General features: G+C 35.5%; 2 protein-coding genes across 8 annotated transcripts; one reads left to right on the top strand and one right to left on the bottom strand.

Annotated features, from left to right (window-relative positions):
- Window positions 1,007–8,109, top strand: LOC109717402 (carbonic anhydrase, chloroplastic-like). The gene is made up of 8 exons (XM_020243177.1): window positions 1,007–1,167; window positions 1,379–1,449; window positions 1,789–1,837; window positions 3,401–3,517; window positions 4,768–4,821; window positions 6,503–6,588; window positions 6,962–7,067; window positions 7,773–8,109. Exons 2-8 carry the CDS (start codon window positions 1,391–1,393, stop codon window positions 7,905–7,907), a joined length of 606 nt encoding a protein of 201 aa, XP_020098766.1. The 5' UTR covers window positions 1,007–1,167; window positions 1,379–1,390; the 3' UTR covers window positions 7,908–8,109.
- On the bottom strand, window positions 6,380–11,465 carry LOC109717400 (pentatricopeptide repeat-containing protein At5g66520-like). 7 transcript variants are annotated; one of them, XM_020243176.1, is made up of 3 exons: window positions 9,131–11,465; window positions 8,971–9,036; window positions 6,380–7,145 (listed from the first exon to the last, which is right to left on the bottom strand). In XM_020243176.1, exon 1 carries the CDS (start codon window positions 11,144–11,146, stop codon window positions 9,569–9,571), a length of 1,578 nt encoding a protein of 525 aa, XP_020098765.1. In that variant the 5' UTR covers window positions 11,147–11,465; the 3' UTR covers window positions 6,380–7,145; window positions 8,971–9,036; window positions 9,131–9,568. The 7 variants fall into 7 exon arrangements, with proteins under 7 accessions (XP_020098765.1, XP_020098763.1, XP_020098759.1 ...); XM_020243174.1 differs by having other exon boundaries at window positions 6,380–7,154; XM_020243170.1 differs by adding an exon at window positions 7,505–7,562 and having other exon boundaries at window positions 8,971–11,465.

Genomic DNA, 16,160 nt, shown 5'->3' on the forward strand with positions numbered 1-16,160 from the left:
ACGCCGCAATTAAAAAAAAAAATCTAATTTGACATATAAAATTTAGAAAAAACTTCAAAAACCCCCCTGTGGTTTCACACTTTCTCACTTTAGTACCATGTGGTTTAAAATGTATCAATTTGCCCCCCTGTGATTTTTTTTTTTCTTTTTATTATCAATTTTATTATTTTTTTTTTCTTAAATCAGTGACAAAGTTAAAATTAAAGGGTATTGAAGTAAATATTCAATAAATCTAGGTGTGTATCTGAAGTTTTTTGTATATAATTTAACGAAATATTAAGAAAAAAACTACCGAAAAGATAAAAATAAAATCACAGGGAGGCAAATTGATACACTTTAAACTATAGAGTACTAAAGTGAGAAAGTGCAAAACTATATGGGAGTTTTTAAAGTTTTTCCTAAAATTTATAATAATAAATATGAGTTTAAAAATATAATTTTTTCAGTCTATTATCTAACAATTAAGTAATTAAAAAACTAGTACTGTCAAAAATAAAATTATTTGTTTCGTAAGAACTTAGTGCCTAAAATAGATTTTTTTTATAATGTGAACTATTGGCTAAGTTGCATTTTTGTTCGTCAAACTTTGAACTTTGATACTCAAGCTCTAATTTTTTGTAATTTATAATTTAGATTTTTTTTAATTATTGCCATCAAATCTGGCTGTCTGACTGAGTTGGTTGAATTATAATACATCGTTAATTATAACAATTTTGGTGTTGATAATGCGCAGAGGCTATAATGCTAGAATTCTACGACATTGCCAAAACATCAAGTTTCGACTAATTTAAAATTAAACTTTGAAACTTATTTGCAACAATACAAAAAGTTTGAACTAAAAATTATAAAAAATAATCCGTACCGCAGAATTTTAAGATGCGGTGTATGATGGAAGAAACACTAGCTAGGTGTATGCAATATTTCTGTGACTTTTGCTATACCTATGTCCGTGGACCCGTGGGAGTACCCCACTAAGCTATTAAACTATTTCCATTTTTGGAACCAATGAAATAAAAACCAATTAAATTAATAAAAAGGGCACGGAATCAGAGGATATGTACTACTCTTCCCTTCTATAAGAAGCCCCCACATACAACGATCGGAGCTCCTCGAATCCCCATCCCCCCTTTTAGACCAAAGAAACCAAAAGAGATTCACAACACAAAGGTGAGTGCGATTCCCCAATATCTCTCGTTCCCCCTCTCTTTTTATCCTGATTCTTCCAAGTTATTCTAATCTTTCTATGTTGGAAAGAGCTCGATCCTTGTTCGGTTTTCATTTTTTATTCCCTTGTGATTTGATTGACTGATGGATCGGAGATTAATCTGTGTTGGTTTTTTTTTTTTTCATTTAATTTGAATATAATTTGGAAAAAAAGAATATACAGGGAATGGATCCCGTGGAGAGGTTGAAATCTGGGTTCGAGCACTTCAAGAAGGAGATCTATGAGTAAGTAGTTCCCAATTACACATATATCGTATTAATTTTTTGAAAACATCTCTAGGTTTGTATATAAAAGATGGGGAGTATTGGGGATTTTTTCGATTTTTCATTTGTTGTCAAATTCGTTGATCTTCTTCAACAGTAAACCCAAAAGAAAAGTACGGTTCGTTATTTGAATCTAATAAAAGATTGTGATATTAGAATATTGATTTTTATTGTACAAGTGAATCTCTCTCATTCCTTTTTAGAAATTAAAAATAAAAAATTCTTGTCTGGAACGCAATATGATTTTCTGTGCGATTCATTAAAGGAAAAATTCTTAATCTCTTTTGCATCTTTTCGCAGGAAGAAGCCCGAGTTGTTCCGCGAATTAGCCGAAGGGCAGAGCCCACAGGTATGCATATTCTTCTCCTTGGTTATTGAGAATTTATCTCCAGAAGTAGAAATTGGTACATGCACCAAGTGCGCCACATCAGCCCGTGCACCGCAGACTAAAAAACTAATTTATTGCGGAAGAGAAAGATAAATATAGGTGATGGGATGAAGGGCTTAAAGGCCCAGTGCATGACGTGGTGCACGGAGTGTAGGCAATAATGTCTGTGCTTTTGACCCAAAAGGCTTATAGTAATTATACCTTTTGTTTTTAGATAGTGGCTTTCTATGCAAACTCTTTTTCTTCTTTTTTTTTCTTTGTTTTTTGAGAATAGGTAGCACGCTATCTGTCTTATTCATTGAATGGATGAATTAGACTACAGGGATGAGGCAACAAAAACCTCAAGAAAAACAACAACAGAAGAAACTTAAAAAAAGAAAAAAATCAATCATAGAAAATCTTTTCACGAAGAAAGCAGCATCTCTATGCAGACTCTTATTATATAATAACTAACTAGGAACATGGTGGTCCTTAAAATTTATACAATATTTAATATACTTGTGATGAGATTAGTTAGAGAGAGATAACTTAATTAAAATTTTGTTGAATCAAGTTCAGCGAAACCACAATATTTAATACATATGGGTTTTAATCATTAAACTGTAAAGTTATATTTGCATGTCCTGTACTTAACGCTAATAAATAATTTCTCTACTCTTTTGTAATGATATTTGCATGTCCTGTACTTTGCGCTAATAAATAATTTCTCTACTCTTTTGTAATGATATTTGCATGTCCTGTACTTTGCGCTAATAAATAATTTCTCTACTCTTTAGTAATGATTTTTCCACAGATGACCCATTGATCACCCATTAATTTTTCATGTAATTGTTGAACAGAACAGTGAATTGTGACCACCACCAAAGATTTCATCTTTTGTCTTCTTTTCCATGCATGCGGACCGGGAGGAAAGACTGGAATCGCCGTATTTGTAGCGCCATCATTTTTTAATTCTTCTAATAAAGAGAGAGCTACATTGACTAAGATAAAGAGATACATTGAATCAGGCAGTTTATACACCGATTAAATTTGACTGGGTTGAATAAATTTAATTTGTCGATAGTAGAAATTAAACTGCTTTTAAGCACTAGCACAATTCCCAGTGGCATCGGTACAAAATTTATCCCTCACCGTAATCTTAATCTTTTGGAACCGAACCAATAGTTATAATAGTTAAGTACAAAATCTGAACTTGTTTAGTACAAGCTAGCAGATGCAGAGGGATGATCTATACCTGGACAGCAGGTCAGAGAATGTGCGCTGATGATGTTGAACAAGTAAAGAAGAGGAGAATGTCTAGAGACTATGTAGCCAAAATAGTACTTTGAACTTCTATTTTATGTGTAAATTAATAATATCAAGTGTACCAATATTGAAGACTACAAAGATAAGTTAAAAAAAAAAAAAGAGAGAGAAGAAAAACTAGCTTGTTGAGTGTTACGAAGAAGAATAACTTAATCGATCTACAAAAATGAGTAGCCAGGGATCAGAAACCCTGACAGATACGTTCACTTTTTTTTACAGTTCTTGGTGTTCGCATGCTCAGACTCACGTGTATGCCCCTCCGTGGTGCTCAACTTTCAGCCTGGTGAAGCTTTCGCTGTGCGAAACATAGCAAACATGGTCCCGCCCTATGATAAGGTATTATCCCATTTTCTCTTTCTCTCTTATTCCTTTTTCTGTTTCTTTCTTCTCTAAATTATTATATGGTGTTGTCCCAGTACATCAGCCAAAAATAACCTCAATATTATTATCTACCCTACAGACCTTATACATAAAATTAGATATAGACAATTAGACATGAACTTAATTGTATAAATTGTCAAAAAGTCAAGACCTTTAAAAATTTATTTATTAGGCATCTTAGTAGCTTAAGAAATTAAGGTTCTCACAAAGCTGATCTTTTTTTGTTTTGAGGAGAAGGTAGCATGCTACCGCTTCATTCATTTAGATAGTGAATTTAGCTACATGATGAGACAACTTGGCCTCGGAAAATAAAAGAAAAATAGAGAAAGGAATAAAAAGGGAGGAAAATAAAAACCCCTGGGGGGAGCAAACAAGACGACAAGAAGAGAGTCCCCACTGGAAGCTCATAGGATTAGGTGCCGCGCACTGCACCTAAATTGTCAGATCACAGGCGTTCCGCACTACACCTCAAAAAGCTGATCTTTGTTGCATGAAAATCAGGTTTTCAAAAACTATGCTTTCCAACATATATATTTTTCAGACGTTGCTGAGCATATCGAGAGCTCACAATCGTACTTTAAACCTTACAGATGGTGTTTTAAAATATCCGCCCATCGTCGACCAGTCCCAGGCAATAATTTCTTCCCACTCTTATCTCCGTGTGTGTGTATATATATATAGAGTCCAGCTACAAGTTTCTATGGTATTATTCTTATATATTATTAATCTGTTAGTAAATTCATGCGGCACTGCATGCATAAGAACCAATGTATATAAATACCTTTCCATTATAGATGCTAATTTATTAATAACATATAAAGGTAATATTTACTTTGAGATGTTGAAGCATTTCTTATGCGTATATTTGGTCTCTGTAATAGTTATTCTATACAAAAATATCAAAATCCAATTGAATCTCTCTGCAATGCATAAAAATACAAAAACAAAGTATTTGTTAAGCATTAGTTTTATGTAAAAGTATCGTTTTGTTCCCAACTATACTTCTTATCATCTCACTTCATGCAATATGGTTGATTTAGAATTATATCTTATATATTAAAACTATTACTAAATTTTCTTTTTTCTGTGTATTATCCTATTTGATCACACTCTGTCACCGTTACTTCAGCAATTCTGAGTGGTCCACGCGCTTAAACCTTTTTTTTTGTCCTTTTTCTTTTGTGGCTGCTACTACGACAACGCAGACCAAATACTCAGGCGCTGGGGCGGCCATTGAATATGCTGTCCTCCACCTTGACGTAAGTTCATGTTCTCTTCTCTTTTTTTCTTTTTTTTTTTTGCATTAAAAGAATGTTTGGATTGTATTAAAGTTATAGCTGTATATCGATCCAAATTTAATATTTAGTTTGATGTATTTAAATTTAATTACTTTAGTTGAAGCTATATAAGGAGATTCAATCGTGACCGCTGAATTTATGTCTAAATTGACCGCAATTATAACTGTAATCGCTGGCATTAATAACTTTAAACAAAATATGAACTTACACTCCCAGTTATCTTATAAATATTTGTTTTTTACATTGGAAAGTTAACTCACTATGTTATGTATATAACAATAAAATTTTATAAATACACTTTTAATTGAATTAGACCAAATAAAATAGTAATAGTTGCCGTGCATTATATTAAATCCAACTATGACTTTGTTTGGCCCGGCGTTGTGGCCTGCAGCTAGGCCGCACCTCACAGCTTTTTAAGAAGGCTTTCTCACAACCACATCTTTTTGTGGTTGCGCGCTGCAAACGCGGGCCACTTCGTGTGGCCGAATAGCTATTAAATAAGATGCATATAAGTATAACTATATGCATCGCCAATTATACTGTATTTATAATCGCATTTTCCAGAGAAGCACTATCATGGATATTTCAATAGGGGAATGATGATATTGATAGATTTAATTTTAATGCGAGCAAATTAAAATTGTTGAATTCAGTCAACTATTCGTCTGTAAATAGTGGTGAAATTTAATATATTTATTTATCAATATCATAATACTATTTCCTACTGCTGTTGTATTGGCATGGTAACGTGTTAATGTACATATTGACTTGTAAAATGTAAGTATCCATCAAAAATAACCAAAGGTTTTGTCATTTATTATATTAGGTAGGGAGTAAAATAAGGAGAAAGGTGTTAATTTGAACTATTGAAGTGCATGCGCACCTCAGAAGGAATAGGACCCAAAGCACTAAATTGAATCTTTTTTCGGTTGGGTTGGATCATTGACTCTGTAGATCAATAAATATTGGCCAAAAAAAAAATTTGCATTGCATCAGTTCATAGAAATTTCACTTACTATTTATGCAAGAAAATTACTCATCTTCTCTAATCAAGAAATAGAAACATTGTTTTTTTGGCAAACAAAAAAGCTTGGCCTTCTTTTTTTTTTTTTCGTCTGGACTGAGGTCTATTACCTCACCCTTATAGCCTAGTTTATATTTTTAATGAACGAAACGGATAGCAAACTACCGTTTTCTCCAAAAAAAAAAAAAAAAAAAAAAAAAAAATCTTGGCCATCCAAAGCACATACATAACCTTTTAGGTCATCAAAGCAAATACCTAAACTAAGCAAATGCCTACACATACACACCCAAAAAAAGAAAAAAGAAAAAGAAAAAGAAAAAGAGAGTAAAGTGTTTCTTGAACCAATTTATTCGAACAACATTTATTGTATCAGTTATGTCAAAGGGCCCTAAAAATAAAAGCAAAATAGTAATGCCATATTCTATTTTAATCTATTTAATTTTTGATAAAAAGTATCAAATTTTGCGAATTATATGCCTTAGATGCAGCCTCTAGTGTCATCAAATCATATAACCTTTGAACAAGTATCAAATCATTCAATAAACATCACATAGTTCCAATGAATATTATTGTTTCTTTCTAAATTTGGACAAAAAAAAATTGGTAAATGAGCAGGTGAAAAATATCGTGGTGATCGGTCACAGCCGTTGCGGCGGTATCAAAGGGCTCATGTCGATCACCGACGATGGAACTACCTGCAGGTAAGGAATATGTTTTACTCATTATTACCAAAATCATGTAAATCTATAATTAACAATTGGAGGAAAAACCACCTGACGTTCTAAATTCAAATTTGATCTCTTCTTCTGATTATGAGCGTGTGTATATAGCTCCCCAAAATCCTTCCATTAATCCTAGGTTGTTGAATCTTCTCTGCTCGTTAAAAGCTTTTTACTTCTGCTATACGATCATGAACATTAGATGTACACCGTTCGGTTGAGAATGTGCTCAGTTGTACACAGCCGTCGAGTAGTGATCGGACCGACTCGATCAATACATTTTTACTCCATATTTATTCATTTGTTGCTTTCCTCTTGCTCTGAATTGTTTTTGTGGCTTTGCTTTGCGAGGCAGTCACTTCATAGAAGATTGGGTTAAGATCTGCTCGCTCGCCAAAGAGAAAGTGAAGGCCGCCCACGGTGAATTGCCTTTCCAGGATCAGTGCACCCATTGCGAAAAGGTGCCTTCCTCGATCCTCATTTATTGTGCGCTTTTTTTGGTATGCTTATCATGTGCGGTGAAGATTCTTTAGATTTCCCTGCAATTCCTATGCACAAAAACGATTGTTAAAATGATATTCATCAAAAGTAAACTTGGGCTGCTTGGAACCCGTTAGGATGAATGAACATCTCGTTCAGCATATAGCTGGCATGTGATGATTGGTTGATGCGGGTTGCGGAAAAAGGTGTGCAACGATATTCTATATGCAGCTCTCAAGTTGATTTTCGCTAAGTGCGATAATTCACCTCATAGATAAAATGCAGCATACTAAAAGAATTGTTGTTATGAGGAAATTATAATGAAGTTTAATGGAAGTCTTTAGATTGCAATCGAAATAAAAGTTTCCTACACTGCACAGGCTATCACTAAATAATTTATTCAGACAGAGGTTCTTACAGATACCAAGTCATTGACCAGTTCTACTTGAAGTTAGCACACCAAATGTGTTTCTTGACTGCAAAAAGAAAAAAATATCAATCACTTATGGCTTAAGCAAAAACATGATTTAACGAAGAAAAGGCTGTCAAAATCCTAGAAAAGTCGTACTGAAACAGCATTTCACAAGAATCTCCAGGAGCCCAAAGAGGAACATATACTCTCAGGTTAATGCAATGCCTACATGGTTTTGCTCTGCTAAGATGAATTTTATACTAAATGTTTGCAGGAGGCCGTGAATGTGTCCCTTGAGAACCTGAAGACATATCCCTTCGTCAAAGAAAGACTAGAGGACAACAAATTGAAGCTAATTGGTGCGCACTATGATTTCGTCAGCTGCAACTTTGAAACCTGGGAGATATAAATGAGTGTGAAGTACACTTGTATCTTTGAGTATGGAAAGGTTAATTATGCAATAATTCTAAGTTTCTTGTCGAGGTTCGTATAATGCATAATTTGTATCTTTTGTGATACAAAACAACACATGACCTTAATTTGTGAACAGCTACTTTTTGATGAACTTGGTCGCTAATAAAATTTTTAAATTTGCCACCTTGTGCTTGGTATTCCTACATCGCAGAGTCTATATTATAAGCAATGTGTTGTTTTATTCCCTGCTATTATCTATTCCGACTAATCAACCATTTATTTCTGTACAAAGTGATGAATATGGCTAAAAGCCTATAGCCTCTAACAAGGAGGTCAAAAAAGCACTAAACTAAAATAGTCTTGTATCATCTCTGGTCCTACATTCATAACGAATGACATTCATCAAAAGAAAACTTCTAGTAATTGTATTATGTGCAACATCTTAACATCACAAACTATAGCACCAGAAGACAACGCTGTATGTCGACCACATCATATAAATATAATCATAATGCATAAAAGAGATTGTTGAAATAGGGTGACAAAGTTTAAAAGAAATCAAATTCTGAAGCATTTACTAGATAGAGGTTTGTGTTTTATGTTTTTCCTTTCTGTCATTTGGCATACAACATAGAACAGTTAACGGGAAAAATAGTGAAAATAATCAACTATAAAAGCTCTAAAAATTGAAATCTCCAATTTATGCTCCCTACATGAAGTAATAATGCATATTTTCCTGTTTTCCTCAGGTGAATACTATAGGATATTAGAAAGCACATGCCACAGGGAAATCAAATTGTTTAATTTCAAAAAGAGATGCCAAGGGAACAGAACTGATTTGAGTAGAAAACTCCTCACCTTCGCATAGTAAATCAGCCTAGCAAGTAGCTCTGTTACAACTAAATGATAGCAGAGATATTCACACAAATGCCAGACCATCACTAAATTTTAATTCTATAACCTTTTTTTTGGCGAGCAAATTCTGCCATTAATTTGAGGACAGACTGCTTAAGAGAATCAACAACAGAATAATAAGAAATATAGTTAATGTGCTTTACCATTACTTTGTCCACAATTGAAATTCCATTCCCTGTATGACTATCACTAGAATCATAAGCAGCACCCTGCTAACAACAATCCATCCAAATGTTTGACTTCCTGTAAGATGAATAAGATTTCAAGCTCAACTTAGCCTTTCATTGTTTTAATCTACTATACCTTTCACACTGTTTCCCCAGCTCGCCTGACAGTCTCATCTGATTAATTGCACCTTGAATGTTGAAAACCAGGGATCCTCCTATCTGGATTAAGTTCACATTATGCGATATTAGATGTCAACCTCGTACTATGATTCGCATTTAGGCTCCATTTGGGACCTCATTGACCTGAACTGACTTCGCCATATTACTTCATTTGTTTCTGTAGAAAACCAAGCAGCCTGCAGACCATATTCCTTTGGTTGCGAAGGAACTTAGCCACCAGAACAGAAAAGCAGCCTCCCACATGCTTTTGCTTTCACCATTCTGCTTGCATGGATGTTTCATCCGCCTTAACACGGCTTATCTTTCTTCTAAAATTCTTCATGATCCGAGATACAAATGCAATTGCTAGCTTCTCACTATGCCAAAAAAGTTCTTTTTTCCTCTTAGCTTATATCTAACAATTATGTCTTATATCCTCAACATATCCATTCAAGCCCACTTTTGAAGTGCAATCCAACGTATCATAAATATCTCCACTCATAGGAAGCGATTGATCCCCAACAAGGAACTCATTAACCACGCCTTCTACCTCGATCGAGCTACATCCTGGCTCAAGCTCAACCCCTCTTCTCTCCATTCTTTCTCTCACCTCAACTGCTTCCTTCCACCTCCCACTGGATGCATACAGGTTTGCAAGAAGCACATAATGTCCAGCATGTTTGGGCTCTAGCTCAATTAACACTTTTCCAACAGCTTCTCCCAATTCCGTATTCCCGTGAGCTCTACATGCACCAAATAATGATCCCCACACCCTTGAATTTGCCTTCATGGGCATGCTCTCTATAAGTTCCAATGCCTCCTTAAGAAGCCCGGCTTTCCCAAGCAGGTCCACCATGCAACTATAGTGCTCCACCTTTGGCGACACATCGTGCACCTTACTCATGCTCTCAAAGCGCTTCATCCCTTCGTCGACCAAACCCGCATGGCTACATGCCCCAAGAACACCAATAAAGGTCATATCGTCAGGCTTTATTCCTTCAAAAACCATTTCATCGAAAAGTGCCAAAGCCTCTGTCCCTTTACCATTCAATCCTACTCCAGTAATCATTGTGTTCCACAAATCAACCCCTCTTTCCATCATTCTATCAAACAATTGCCATGCGCTTCTCACATCACCGCACTTGAAATACATGCTCACCAAACTAGTCCTCACATTCGGCGTCCATTCCACTGCTTCCCTCTCTAGGTAAGCATGAACCCACCTCCCTTCTAGAAGGGCACCCAGCTCGGCAACCGCGACGAGCACACTAACCAAAACCGAAGCGATTGGCCGAATCCTCGAAACCAACATCTCCCGAAACAGGACCAGAGCCTCCCCCGGCCTCCCACTCTGAACATACCCCGCGATCAGCGCGCTCCAAGAAACCAAATTTCTCTCCGGCATTTCGTCGAACAGTTCCCTCGCAACACCCAACTCGCCCGATTTCGCGTACCCCGAGAGCAGCGCGGTCCAGGCGCTCACCTTCGCATCGGGAACCGCGTCGAAGACCTTGCGGGCGCCGGCGGAGCGGCCGCACGTGGCGTAGAGGTGGACCAAGGAGGCGTGGACGAAGGGGTCGGAGCCGAGCCCGAGCTTGAGGATCAGGGCGTGGAGGAGCTCCCCGTCGCGGAGGGAGCGGAGCTGGGCGAAGGCCTTGAGAGCGAGGGGGAAGGTGTAGCGGTTCGGCTCGGCGGCGGCGGCGGCGCCGCCGCCCCGGAGGCGGCGGAGCATGCGGCGGAGGAGGGCGGCGGCGGCGGAGGGGAGGCGGTGGGAGAGGAGGGAGGAGAGGAGGGTGTTGTACATAAAGGGGGAGGGGTCGGGGGAGAGGCGGAGGAGGGCGAGGGCCTCGGAGAGCGCGGAGGGGCGGAGGCGGAGGTGGGACTCGAGGAGGTTCCCGGCGACGAAGGAGTCGCGGACGAGGCCGGAGACGATGGCGTGGGCGACGACTCGGGGGAGGTGCTTTGGGTCGAGGACGAGGTGGTGGTGGCCCATGGACCGGACCGGTCGAACGGCGGGCGGTGGCGGGAGTAAACCGGAAAAGGAAAAAGGTACTGAACCGGACCGGTCTAGGGTGGGCTGAAGCGTGAAGGGAAGGAAGAAAAGTGGGAAGAACTTAGTGCAAGGAACAGGTCTAATGGACCTGACCAATAAGAATGCAATGATGCAATGTCATTGTGGACAGAAGTTATTATTGCCTGCACCGGGTGTATCCGTCTATCACGCGTATCGAGTTCTAACTTCTAAGTGCTAACTCTAGCAAACTCCTAATTTTATGTATACTCTTTTATTTAATTTAACTTCATATTTTGAAGCCATTGAAGTGTCTTGTACCTAAATATGATGAATTAATAAATAAATAAATAAACGAAGCGGGTAGTGTGCTACCTATCTCTCAAAAAAAAAATAAAAATATTATAATATCCTATAACCCCTATATAGCAATGATATTTTAAATGAACAAAGCAGATAATATAGCACACTACGGCTTAGTTTGGTATTGAGGTCTATCTAACACTATTAGATAAAATAGAGTTGAGAAAAAAATATATAGGGATGGAGTTGAGAAAAAAGCATATAAGGATATGCTTCTGTGTTATCTGGTGGAACCGCAGAAAATATATCATAACCGACTCATCACGATATGTGGAACACAATATTACGTACGGAAACAAACAGAGTATTTTTCCAGCGTACTTTCTCACGAATCTCCCCGCAATCCCAAACGAAACATACCTTTCTAAAAAAAATAAAAAAATCTTCAGTCTAGTTTGTACGTTATCGGTAATGCAAAAATTTTCTTGTTACTAAGTTATTTTTTATCATGAAACATTTGAATAAACGATCGACTTCATTAAACATGTTATACACTATTAAGATATATCTCGAAATAAAATTTTATATATTTTTTTACATTATTTAGCAAATGAACAAAAGGCCTGAAAATTAATAATTTTAATAGTCTATTTGATGTATTTATAAGTTTAATGTTGTAGAACAATCTAAATCCAGTAAAATAATAAAAAAAAAACTTTTCACTATTAGAACAAGATGAACAATTTAGATCTAAATTTTAAGTATTTTTTTATTATTTTTATGAGATTTTTACTTTCAATCATTTATTTTGAAACTATTTATTTTACAGATAACTAATATTGAAAATTAAATTAATTTTTAAATACTTTCAATAATACAAATTTTATTTAACAAAATCGATCGCCGATTAGAATATTTTATCATGAAAAATAACTTAACAGCATTGAGACATTCGCCCTACCGATAACATTCAAGCTTAGTTCCGGAATACACTCCAGTAAAGTAACCAATTTGGCAAATATGCTACTTGTAATTTTAAAAATTAAATATAAATTTTACATTTAATTAAGACAATTTTAAATTTTTAATATTAAAAAAAAGTATAGAAAGATTAATTACTGTAAATTAAATTTACTTATAAATAAAAATAATGTAAAATTTATATTTTTTTGAATATACGAGTAGCATTGCTCTTCAGCAAGATGAATTTCTCCATTGTGCCAGCAATCTAATAATCAAATATAATCATAAATTATGAACTCTAAAGAAGGGCTTCTCATATTTGGCGTATATTTTGGGGCTTGCGTATATTTTAAATTTGGGATTCACTTAAAACACACATAGTTAATGTGATATGAACTTATAAATAAATAAAAAATAATGATAAAATTTTCACTATAAGGGGACCAATTTGCATATTTCCACACAGGGATTGCAGATGATTCGCCTCGTAGTGAGAAATGCATTAAAATTCGGGTAGGTGGGAAGTAATTTAGAGCGTCTCATGGGCCATTTTTGTCACATGAAAAAAAAGAAAAATAAAAAATAGAAAATGGGCCCTAGTACCTCTTCAAAAGCCGAGTGCAAGCCGCTCTATTTAATTTGTAATTGGTGCATCAAAATTATCAGTGATATTATTAAGAAACAAAATTTTAACAGAGATGCATCAAATTTACTTAACCTGATATTTAATTTGATATTATTATATTAAACAAATTTTATATGTTACTGGTTAATATCGCTTCTCCTTTATAAATTATTACACCACCGTCTAATATTTTCAATAAATGAAAATTAATACATGCTTAATTTAGAAGTGGACATGCTACCGATCTCTCTGGTCCAAGTTGATTAAGAGATTCAGCCATTCAGAATACATCTTAAAATTTCAATTTAAGTTCAGAATGAGGTAGAATATTATTGTCGAAATGAGTTTACGGACTAAAAGAGATATATTAGATGATACAAACAAAATATTTTTTATAACTAAATTTAATATTGTCATAGCAAGTATGTTATATTTAGTTATGTTTCGATGTTTTTTTTTTTTTTTTTTTTTTGGCTATGGCAATATCCAACACAAAAATTTTAGTGCAATCCAAACTTGATATTAATGGATAAGTAATGTTAATAGATAAGTGATATTATTATATTAATAGATGCTAAGTGCGTATTCACAAAGAGGAATTAAAATATAATATTGATTATTATTAAGTCAAATTTGTTAATTGCGTCAACGAAGATAAATAGATCAGCCTTAAATTGGAAATAAATATACTGACATGACACCTGTGACAATAGTACAAAATCCATTAAAATCTTCCATAAATACCGCTGCCTCATTGCCCTTAAAAGTGAAAAACTAAAGTATATAATGTAGTAATTATATTGCTGATACGATATTTTCAGTTAATTAAATAATTTTTTAGAATTCATTGATTCTATTAAAAATTTTAAAAAAATATTTTTATTATATTTTTCTCTCAAAAAAATAGATGTGATTAGTTGTTGATATAGATGTTATGATATAACTTTTATATAAAAGTAGGTTTTTATGTAGCAATAAAGTATTTTAAATCAATCAAATTTTTTTACAAAATAATAATTGTCTTTTTTAAAAAATTGTGATGAGATGGGTATATTTTTGGGGGTAGTTGTTTGGTACTATGAATGATGCCATATTGCCATGCCACTACTACATTTTAGAATTTTTCCTTCAAAAGATCCTTTTTCATAGCTCTTTCGGAAAAGATGAAAAATATACGAAAACCTCTTAAAGTTCAGAATTTTTGTAATCGAATATCTAAATTTTCAACTTGGTAATGAACTTTTAAAATTTTCTCAAATTGTTCAATAGATCTATTTCTTTGGCTGAAGTTTCTAATTAGACAATTATTTTAGTCACACATTTTATATATAATTCTACAAAATTTTAGAAACACAAATATCAATTAAAATATATAAAAAATAATGAGAATAAAAAAGATTCAACTATTTTATTACTAAAATCAAGGAGAAAAAAAAATTATGTTTTTATATTTTAAAGCCTTACAAAGTTATTATTATATGCATAATATATCATCAAAACGGCTATGTAATTAATAATTTCGATCCACAATTTTGATAAAATTTTACAAATAATTTAATTTTCAAAATTTAAAGCCCACACATCTCATTGTAAAATAGCTAAATTTCAGATAGCCTCTGTACAATTTTCCCCTCGTACAAAAAAATAAAAATAATAATAAAAAAAAAAAAACGCCTATCCAAGTGCATTAAACACTGGTATATTAATAAGAAACCGCTCCATCCATGGGCAAAAATATAAGCCTAATTTGTGAAGCATTCATCAGCCAAGATTACAAGTCCACACTATGTCGGCATTAAATAGAATTGAATTGATCTTTAAATACCAACCTAACAGTTCGAAGCCAAACCAAAAGTGTGAAATTTTTTTTTAAAAAAAAGGTAAAAAAAATGGATGCATCGATCGTGTCTGTGCTTGCTCTCTTCCTCCTCGTCTCTTTTTCCGATCCGGGCGCAGTCGACGCGCACGTGAACGTCGACACGGCGTGCCGCAACGTGTCGGCCGGCCGCGTCGACTACGCCTTCTGCGTGTCGGTGCTCCGCGCGGTCCCGAACAACACGGAGTCGGACTTCCGGTCGCTGGCGTTCTACGCGTCCAAGTTCGCGCTGGACAACTACACGCACACGATCGACGTCGCCAGCCGGCTGATCGGCAGCAGCACCAGCACCAGCAGCCGTGCAGGCCGTCGACAAGACGGAGACGGAGACGGAGGCGACGAGGACGAGAGGCGGGACGCGCTGAAGCAGTGCGTGCGCTACTACACCGTCGGCACGCACGCCCTGCAGCTCGCGATCGACAAGATCGGGTATCCCGACTTCACCTGCCTCGACCACGACTACGTGCTGTCTGCCGGGGCCGGCACCGTCTGCAACTCGATCTGGAGGTATCTCGGCCACCCGTCGCCCATCGCCAGGGAGACCGACTACTCCGACCGCCTCAACAGCCTCGCCCGCCAGCTGGCCAAGTCTATTCCTCGGCACTAACTAATGCGTTGTATTCGAAGTGTGATTTGAAACAGTAGATTGTTGTTTGTCGATCAGGTAATGTGTGATTTTGTTGGCACGTTAATAAGTCCGGTGTGTGTAGTAGAAATTTCAAATTAAAATTTTTATTTTTTATTTTTATTTTTCGACTGTAAGTTTATCTCGAATTTAGTCAAGTTTGTTTGAACTTTTTAAATTTTGAATTTTGTAATTTAAAAATATTATTTGTCTAGTGATCAGGCGGTCACAAATCTGCTTTATGTTTGCTTTAAAAATTTTTAATTTCTTAGGCAAATGATGTTGTAAATTCGTGAAATTAAAAAATGAAGAATCTTAAATAGTCTAAATCAAGTTTAATACGGATTTGCTACCATCGGAAACAGCACGTTTCAGATTATGGAAATCTCCCATCTATCATATGATTATGACTAATTATTTTTCTGATATTAATTTGATACAGAAGAACCCATAGATTTTTCCAATGCAATTTAATCCGGGAAGTTTAATTTGATGCGCAAATATAACATCCTATTGTTGTGGTGATATATATTCTGTAAACATAATAATAATGTTGTGAAGCTTTTAAGTTGAATGACCATAAGGCGATGTGCTACTCAATCCA

The sequence above is a fragment of the Ananas comosus genome, linkage group 11 (genome assembly GCF_001540865.1).
Source record: "Ananas comosus cultivar F153 linkage group 11, ASM154086v1, whole genome shotgun sequence".
Taxonomy (NCBI): Eukaryota; Viridiplantae; Streptophyta; class Magnoliopsida; order Poales; family Bromeliaceae; genus Ananas; species Ananas comosus.